The sequence below is a fragment of the Anopheles merus genome, chromosome 2L (genome assembly GCF_017562075.2).
Source record: "Anopheles merus strain MAF chromosome 2L, AmerM5.1, whole genome shotgun sequence".
NCBI lineage: Eukaryota > Metazoa > Arthropoda > Insecta > Diptera > Culicidae > Anopheles > Anopheles merus.
In genome coordinates this window covers 3,280,638-3,290,702 of record NC_054083.1, presented here as the reverse complement: position 1 = coordinate 3,290,702, position 10,065 = coordinate 3,280,638, and the positions used below count along the sequence as shown (strand labels likewise).

The 10,065-nt window shown below is 49.5% G+C and overlaps 1 protein-coding gene across 1 annotated transcript; it reads right to left on the bottom strand.

Moving 5' to 3' along the window:
- Positions 1–4,445: 4,445 nt before the first annotated feature.
- On the bottom strand, positions 4,446–9,734 carry LOC121591353. Its single transcript, XM_041911745.1, has one exon. It carries the CDS (start codon positions 9,732–9,734, stop codon positions 4,446–4,448), a length of 5,289 nt encoding a protein of 1,762 aa, XP_041767679.1.
- Between the last annotated feature and the right edge of the window lie 331 nt (positions 9,735–10,065).

Here is a 10,065-nt window from a genome sequence, read left to right as displayed (position 1 = left end):
TAGAATCAACGCATACACCACAACACCCAATCAGCTGGCGGCGGAAGCCACGGGCAGAAGCGCAAGTAAGGCAAGCCAGGGTGAGGGAGGGAGAAGAAGCGGACGAAAAAATGGGCGCCAATATTTTTAAATTTTTTGACCGTTTTTTTTGTTCCGCCGCCATAAATGGTTCGTCCATTTCGCCAACAGATGGCGCTAAACTTGCTCGACCCAGCGCAGGAATCGCTGAAGTCCAGCGCGGGAGACCAGCCAAAATCTGCGCTGGCCAGCGCAGATTTTGTTACATTTCCTGCGCTGGAACCTGCTCGAATTTGCGCAGCGGGTAGCAGTGGAGATCGATTGCGCTCAGATCGATTAAGGCAGCGGTCTAATCTTGTTGCGCGCAACATTGTTGCTCGGAAACATATCGCTGAGGTGGTCTATGAATGTTGCTGGCAACATTTCGCTTTGACATTGTTTAGCGTCAAAAAATTGCTAATTAACAGCTCAGAGTTTATTTTTTATCATTCACTTGTTGAATAACGTGTTGAAAAAAACAAAATATACACCAAACAATGTATTATAAATGCTTAAAATCCAAATTTAGGGCGGTGGCAACGCTCATCGGATGCGATTTTATCGGACGTAATTTATATGGGATTTGACAGATAACGTCGGACGTGCGATTTCGTCGTCCGACGTTATCTGTCAAATCCCATATAAATCTCGTCCGACAAAATCGCATCCGATTAGCGTTGCCACCGCCCTTAGCGGATGTCAACAAAATGCACACTGCTGCTGTGTCATTTCATACACCCGATCATCATGACCAAGGTAAATAAAAAATGTTGCCAGACAAAAATCAAATTGGATTGAATTTGGCATGCAACAAAGTTGCGCTAGCTGTCAAAATCCATACATTTCGCCAGCAACAATGTTGCGAGCAACAAGATTAGACCAGTGCCTAACGCACATCTCCCGCTGCGCAAATTCGAGCAGTTTCCAGCGCAGGAAATGTACCAAAATCTGCGCTGGCCAGCGCAGATTTTGGCTGGTCTCCCGCGCTGGACTTCAGCGATTCCTGCGCTGGGTCGAGCAAGTTTAGCGCCATCTGTTGGCGAAATGGACGAACTATTTATGGCGGCGGAACAAAAAAAACGGTCAAAAAATTTAAAAATATTGGCGCCCATTTTTTCGTCCGCTTCTTCTCCCTCCCTCACCCTGGCTTGCCTTACTTGCGCTTCTGCCCGTGGCTTCCGCCGCCAGCTGATTGGGTGTTGTGGTGTATGCGTTGATTCTGATATGTGCATTGCGGTTGTGTATTGTTATTGGTGGGTGTTAGCATTTATTAATTTGTGTGTGACCTTGAGACGCTGTGGGAGAAGCTGGATTGGGATTCAAAGTGTTATCGGTGTATTGATGGATTATTTTATTTCGTGCCGCTGCTGATGAGACCATTCGATGCCCCTGCCAATTGAGGGTGAAGAAGCCTATTTAAAACAAGCGTAGGAGAACGTCTAACACTAAACTAATATTTTTTTATTAGAACATGTTTGATGCTTCAATGACCTTCTAAGCATCATGTAGCACGGCGTATAAAGGCAATAATTTTTTTTAATGTGCAGAAATCTGTCTCGAGTTTTGGGTCTCGACACACACATACACGCACACACACAGCGCGGGGAAAGTGACCGTCCACTCTATCATGTCGCGATCCCCCACCCCACCCGGCGCTGGATGAGGATGCGCTACAAGATAGCTGAACCAGCCTTTCTTCCGAAAAGGTAGCCGTACTCGCTCGTCCGGGAGGGGGGGGGGGATTGGTGGTGGGTGCGCGCTCGCCTGCGCGCTTTCGTGGGTGCGTGCTCGCGTGCGCGCATTCGTGGGTGCGCGCGTTCGTGCATGTGTGCGTGCATGCGTGTGTGTGTGTGCGTACGTGCGGAAACCCCACAACTGCTTCATTCTGATGCGTAAATTTTCATCCACTGCGGCAACAGAGTCCGTGCATTTTTGATCTCGCTACCTGAGAGACAGCTCAACCATTGGATTGACACCACCATCTTTGCGATCGGCTCTGCTGTTGGGGGTATTAAAAGACACACGATCGAAGCAAACGTGCATGTGATATGTAGCACATTTCTTTCCAAATCAGCTAGCAGATCTAAGTGGAAACAAAATTTGAATTGAATTCATACAAAAGAGTATTCTGGATTTGTTTATTACGGTGCGCGTATGGTGCTGCACCTGTCCGTCCAGAATCTGGTGGCTTGTTGGCTGGGCAAGCCGGTATCATGACGCCGTTCGACTGGCACTGCCTTGGAATGGGTTCGGCTCGGTAGGTTCATGTCCTTTGGTCGAGGGCATTTCGTGCATTTGTCGCGACACAGCGGTAGTCCGGCAGCAATAAAGACAAGCCAATCTCTTCTCCGGGTGTGGACTGTTATGCTAAGTTCTTCTTATTATTATTATTATTATTGTTGGGGTAATAGCCTATGCGATCATGCCGGCCATTTCAGGACTTGAATACCACGTAGCCGGATAGTAAGCCTTTGCTACGGCGGACGGTTCATACGCGGTTAGAACCCATGACGGGCATGCTGTTAAGATGTGCGGAATGATGGCGGTGCCGCGGGACCGCTCCTATCCAGCGGGCAACTTGCATACTGCCACACTGTCTCCTGCTCGATGCATACGCTGCAGGCAGGGGGAAGGATGCACCTCCACGATAGAAAAAAACACCGTCATGAACCAGCGGTGGACCTAACGGTAGGCGGACTAGGCGGTCGCTGAAGATCTCTAGTCTATAGAATGCCGTATGTGTACAAGTGGACAGAGGCCTCGTAAATAAAACAACAACAACAACAACAAGTGGACAGAGTATTAGCGATAAAGGCCCCCGGAAAGATGGTCGTTGGGGCCCCGTGGCTGGAGAACCATTTGCACAGCCCTCCCCCTCCCCCATGCCGGCAACAATTTTAAGGCCTGTGACCGATGATCGTAGGGGTCCCTTAGTCACCCCCCACCCCCGCGCCACCGATTTAAGTATACTGTTCAATCTCCCAAAAGCTGTGTGCCAGTACCCCCTCCTCCCGGTCATCAGTTACCATTTACATGGACCTCAACTCGTCCTTTCGCCACTGTCATAAACACCTTCCTGTTTTGACCGATGGATCATAATATTCCGGGAGAAAACACATTTGGCGAAAGTGCATACACACGCACGTACACACCCATCCGCTGACGGCTCAGCATATCTGTGTAATCTAAACCATACGAAAGCAAAAGCTTAGTGTAACAAAGTTACGCTTAATGCTTTGCACGTTCAGTTCGATGGCAGGCCCCAGGGACTGCCAGTAAACTTTCCAGTATGCTGGTTTTACAATCAGCTTGCGTTCTAGATGCCGGCGGAACGGAATGCTGATGAAAATCAGCGCCGGGCTGAACGTGGTAATGCGAATTAGGGTTCTGCGCGTTGCACAGCAAATGCTCTAGCGTGATCTAGCGATTCCTTAGTCATTTTTACATTGCAGCGTTTGAACTCATTGCACTTTTTTAGTTTGATTTGTGAAAATGCAACTACATTGCCGCAATGTTTGTTAACAGCTTTTTTCAGCGCCACAGCAACTCATGAGCATTGACCACAAGTGAGAATGAGATAGCGCTATGGAGGGAATGAGCATGGACGACGGCTGACAGCGATTGGCCGTCTGACGCACCAACACATCCAAACCTTCGGCAGCGCGCTCAGGCGAGGGGAATGAGGCGGAGCCAGGGACGGGCAGCTCGACGAGCTGCTTGACAAATTTGCCGTTGGAGGGAAAAAGATGGCATGATAAAATTCTCCGAACGGCATGATTTCTTCCGTCGCTTTGCGCAGCGGGTTGGAGCCAAAGCCTCTCAAAACTAGTTAAACAACAACAACAACGTCAAGTTCCAGAGTTCAAAGCAACAACATCGTGTCTTCATCATTTTCAAAACTTCCTCTTCATCATTAACAGGTATCAATGTAGTATTCGAGATTGATTGCGGAGCGTGTAATACGGTATTACCAGAGGACATTTACCTCGAAAAATTTAGAAATGTGAAGTTAGAACCAACACAATTACGTTTCATAACGGCGTCAGGGCAAAGGTTAATCCCTGTTAATGATGAAGAGGAAGTTTTGGTAATGATGAAGACACGATGTTGTTGCTTTGAACTCTGGAACTTGACTAAATTTATTTAGGAAAAACACTCGCTTATATACTGCAGAATTCGGGAATTCGAGCTGCACTTGCGGGAATTCGAGCTGCACGATACCGATCTACAGCAGTTTGCACTGCGTAATAGATTTATGATTAAGTTCTTTTTACACGTAGTTAATTTTCTGGAAAGCGCCCTCTACCTTACGCTATGCGTACTAAGGATGACGCGTTACCATTACGCTTGCCGTAACATACTCCCCCGCGTTGAATTATCTAATTCAACTAGGATGAACTTGATGGCTCGTCGGTGGGAAGAACGCAGATTTTAGAGATGGAACGCTTGAAGTCTCCATCTTTCGTCTTGACGATGACCACTCGGATGTTGTCGTCAGCTCCCTTGATGATCTGCGTGACGCGGCCAAGACACCATTTCGATGGAGGTAGACCGTCCTCCTTCAGCAGCACCATGGTATCCAGCTTCACGTTGTCCTTCTGCTTGGTCCACTTGGTTCTCTGCTGTAGTCCGGACAAGTAGTCTGTTGACCAGCGTTTCCATAGTCGACGGACAAACTCTTGCACCTTTTGCCAGCGATCGAGACGGTTGAACGGCAGCTTTTCCAGCGATGGTTCGGCCAGGGATACGATGGGGCGATGAATGAGGAAGTGACCTGGGGTCAGCACTTCCAAATCAGATGGGTCATTGGAGAGTGGTGTAAGTGGTCTAGAGTTGAGGCATCCTTCAATCTGGATCAGTAGCGTGTTGAGTTCATCGCTCGTGAGGATGGCGTTCCCAACGGTTGGCTTGAAGTGTGTTTTGAAAGACTTCACTGCCGCCTCCAAAAGACCTCCAAAGTTGGGTGAGCGAGGTGGGATGAACTTGAACTGGATGCCATCGTCGATGCAGGACTTAATCACTGATGTTTGCCACTGGTGGTTGAATTGCTTGGACAAGGAGGCAATTTCTCGGGAGGCGCCCAAGAAATTCCTAGCGTTGTCGCATTCGATGAGAGCCGGTTTCCCGCGACGTCCGATGAATCGTCGAAGTGCCGCAAGGAAAGCGTTGGTAGACAGGTCCGCTACCAATTCGATGTGTACAGCCTTCACTGCCATACAGACGAATATCGCGACGTAGCCCTTGATGAGTTGCGCCTTCCGAGATGTATTTCGATAGTGTATCGGTCCACACAAGTCGACTCCGGTGTGTAAAAAAGTTGACGTTGGTGTAACTCTCTCTGTTGGAAGGTCGCCCATGAGTTGCTGCGCAGGTGTGGGGCGGCAACGGTAGCATTTGTAGCAGGAGTGGACGATTCTTCTGGCCAGGTTTTTTGCTCGCAGTGGCCAAAATCGTTCTCGCATGCTCGCTATCAGTAGTTGTGGATTCGCATGTTGATAGGTCCGATGATACAGGGTTGCAATCTGATTCGTCCGCGGATGGTTGGCGGGTAAGATGTACGGATGCTTTCGGTCGAACGGGATTGGTGCATGTCGCAATCTTCCGCCCACTCGTAGCAGGCCATCTTGTAGAAACGGTGCTAGTAGTTTTAAAGGTGAGTTGTTGCCGACCGAATCGCCTTTCGATAGATGTTTGATGTCTTCTGGGAATGATTCAGCTTGAGCGAGGCGAACTAGACACAGTGTAGATTCGGCTAGTTCCTCCAAGCTGAGATGATGATCCAGTCTGCGTTGTTGATGATTAGCAGGATTCGTGTTGTGTCGGAATCTTCTTAGCCACGCAACCAGACGTTGCAGTCCGGTGAACGTTGAACGGAGGCTAAAAAGTTCGTTCGGAGCCACGGATTGTGCAGCCATGCAGATTGGTCGCTCCTCCAATTCGCCCGTGGTGAATTCTTCCTGTCGAGGTTGATGAGTGTTCGGCCAGAGGAATGGCGATGGTTGCGCCAGCCAGTCTGGTCCGTGCCACCAAAGGGTTGAATTTTCCAGCTGATCCGCATCCATTCCTCGAGAGATGATGTCCGCAGGATTGTCCGTTCCGGGTACGTGTCTCCACTCCTTGCCGTGAGTGATGTGTTGGATCTCGGACACCCGGTTAGCGATGAAGGTTTTCCAGCGTGACGGAGTTGCAGACAACCAATGCAGGACGATGGTTGAGTCAGACCAAAAGATGGTCTCGACCTGAAGCTTCAAGGCGTCTGACACCTTCTCGTACGAGTGTGCCAGTAGCAGTGCTGCAGAAAGCTCCAGTCGGGATAAGCAAACACGCTTTTGCTTACGGGAGTCTGCTAGTGGTGCCATTTTGGATTTTGCAGTGATGAGGTTGGTTGTCACACGTCCATCGGGGTTGGTCGCACGCAGGTAAATCGCCGCTCCGTATGCCTTCTCGGATGCATCACAAAAGCAATGCATTTGTAGATTCGTTGCTCGTTGATCGGTTAAGAGCCAGCGTGGAATGTGGATCGTTTGCAGCATGGCCAACTTCTCGCGAAACAGGAGCCATCGGTTTTGTAGTGCTGGTGTCAACGGCTCGTCCCAGGCGATCTGACATCTCCACAGCTCTTGAAGGAACAGCTTGGCTTGGATGATAACTGGTCCAACCAGTCCGATTGGGTCAAACAGTTTCGCGATATCCGAAAGCGCGTTTCGTTTGGTGATGATGTTGTCTGCGTTCCAGCGTGGGATGTTGAAAACAAAGGCGTCGGTGGAAACGTTCCACTTCAGTCCGAGTGTCTTGATGATCGGTGATTTCGCATCCAAGTTGAGAATCGTCCTTTCATCTTGCAGATGCTGGGGCAGATGTTCGAAGATCTGCCTGTTGTTGGTGGCCCATTTCCGCAAGCAAAATCCACCAGAAACCAGAAGATCGATGAGTTGCTGACATACTCGTTGACCCTCGGGAATGTTATTTACGCCGGTCAGCATGTCGTCCATGTAGAAGTCTCGTCCGAGGATGGTTGCTGCTTCGGGGTGGATGCTAGCTCTGACCTGAGATAGCACTTGCAGGGTTTTGGTGGCCAAATACGGAGCACATGAGGTGCCGTAGGTGACGGTGTTGAGCTGGAACGTTCGTATCGGCTCGGTTGGAGAATTTCGCCACAGGATTCGTTGCAGCGGACGATCGATGGCAGCTATGTTGATTTGCCGGTACATCTTCTCGATGTCTGCTACCAGGGCAAATTTCGACATTCTAAACCGCAATAGAATGGACATCAGGTCGTCTTGGATAGTGGGTCCGATCATCAGTGCATCGTTTAAACATGTTCCGGTGTCTGATGCACACGAAGCGTCGAACACCACCCGGAGTTTTGTGGTGGTACTATCTGGTCGCACGATGCAGTGATGTGGGAGATAGTATGATGGTGATGAAGTTGTAGCATCGCTCTCGGCTACTTCTGTCATGTGCTGAAGTTCTGCGTACTCCTCGATGAATTGAGTATAAGCTGTCTTCAATGAGGCATTCGAGGATAGCCGACGTTCCAAGGCAAGGAACCGGCGTGTGGCTATCCCTTTCGAATCCCCAAGACGAGCCAGCTTGTCCTCTCGTTTCGGTAGCTGCACGATGAATCGACCGTCGGTGTCTCTGGTGGTGGTGGCTGCGAACTGTTTCTCACAGTTGCTCTCCTCGACGGATAATGTGCTGGTAGCTCGGCATGACTCCAACTCCCAGAATTTGCTCAGCTGCTCTTCGATGCTCGTACTGCAGACGTGTCCAACGATGGATGAAGATGGTGATGGTGCATGAACATTGACTCTACCTGCTATCACCCAACCAAAAGCAGTGTTTTGGAGTGTCACTCTTTCGTGGGATAGCTTGATGAGTCCTTCCTTAACGACGTCGTAGTACAGCTCTGCGCCGATGATGAGGTCGATCGGGCCAGGACTGTGAAACGAAGGATCGGCCAGCTGAACTTGACGAGGTATCTGCCAGCTGCTTGTGTTGATACGGGTTGATGGGAGCTCACGAGTGAGCTTGCTGAGTACGTGGAACTTTCCGGACGCTTTGTATTCACTGTCTAAAGAATGGATCCTTAACACAGCCGAATGTTGTGACGTCACGGAAACTTCTCCAATTCCTCCGATGCGATGATTCTCTCGCCGTTTCGCCACACCCAGCCGTTGAGTAAGGCGCTCGGTAACGATGTTGAGTTGTGCTCCGGAATCCAGCAAGGCACGTGCTAGATGACATCGTCCGTGATTGTCCTCTACCTGGACCAGCACGGTTTGCAGCAACACAACACTGTTTTCGATCTGGATGGAACAGTGGGTAAGGGACTGAGGAGGACAGATCGAAGTCGTGACTGGAGCATCCGACGCCTCAGTTGCTGGTGCTGCTTCATGCAGCAACGTATGATGCCGTTGTTGGCAGATCTTGCATCCGCTTGATGTACACTGCCGTAAACGATGAGCTGGAGAAAGGCAGTTGAAGCACAATCCTTTCGACTGCACTAGTTGCTTTCTATCTGCAACACTCATATTGTTGATCAATTCACACCGGAACACTGAATGTTTTGAAACACCGCACAATTTGCACTTTTCGTTGTACGCAACACTTTTCACAGCACTGGTCGCAGCATGGATGGTTTGCACTCGAGGGTTGCTGCGCATGGTGTCTCCGGTTCTGGCTCCGCTGGCTTGCTTGGAGAAAGACTTTAGTACATGGCAATGGTTGCGAACGAATTGCACCAAGTCTTTGTACGTTGGGATGGTCGTAGACTTCCGGTGAAGCTCCCAATGACGCAAGGTTGTTGGATCCAGCAGTGAGCTTAGCCTGAACACCAGCAGCGTGCTCCATGCATCTGGTTTCTCGCCTTCCTTTTCGAGCATTCGTAGGTTACGCTCGAAATCGTCGACAATTCGGCTTAGAGAATCTGCACATTCTCTCCTCAGCGGTGATATGCTGAATAACGCCTCAACGGTGGTTTTGACGATGAGGTACTTGTTCTCGTAGCGCTCAGACAACAGCTTCCAGGCTACGTCGTAGTTTTTGGATGTAATTTCCAACGCGTCGATCACCGCGCGTGCGTCCTTCGTCAGCGACGCAGCAAGGTAATGTAGTTTGTCACATTCGGTCAGCTGTTCTGACGAATGTATCAGTGATTGAAACGCGTCACAGAAGGCAGGCCAGTCGCGAATATTTCCGTCGAAATGTGGTAGCACGATTTCGGGAAGTCTTGCACGCACCGGGACTGTCGTGGGTTTCTGTTCACTGCCGAAAACTGGGATTGGTGTTGTAGGTAATGGGATCTGCGATGCTAACTGATACTCGATGTTTTTGCTTAACTCGAATACCCTGTCGTCGAACACGCCATATCGCTCGATTGCCTCCTGAGCCTGGTCGTCGCTCACAACGTCCAAGATCGAGTCGTACCATTGTTTGTAGTCCAAAGCAAGCACCTTCACTCGGTCTGATATGGTTTTCAGCGAGTGAACGTCGGTGCTGTGTTTGACGAACATCTGTTCTAAACGGTCAAGCTGCCACTCCAAGTGAGTGCGTTGACGGTTCAATTTGGTGACGTCTGGAACGGAGCCAAATTCTCTGACGGTGGAAATTTGGCTTTCCTCCATGTCGTTGGCCGCTGGAACCACTTCTTTGACGGGAGAATGGTCAACGGGCATCGTTTCACTTTCTAACACAAACTTTACTTTTCACAAACTTCCCTAAACGCGAACTGTGGATCACTTGAACACTAATCCGGTTCGAAGGACCAAATGTTAATGATGAAGAGAAAGTTTTGGTAATGATGAAGACACGATGTTGTTGCTTTGAACTCTGGAACTTGACTAAATTTATTTAGGAAAAACACTCGCTTATATACTGCAGAATTCGGGAATTCGAGCTGCACTTGCGGGAATTCGAGCTGCACGATACCGATCTACAGCAGTTTGCACTGCGTAATAGATTTATGATTAAGTTCTTTTTACACGTAGTTAATTTTCTGGAAAGCGC

Coding starts and splice junctions, on each gene's coding strand:
- LOC121591353 (XM_041911745.1), bottom strand. CDS start 9,734: ATGCCCGTTGACCATTCTCCCGTCAAAGAAGTGGTTCCAGCGGCCAAC.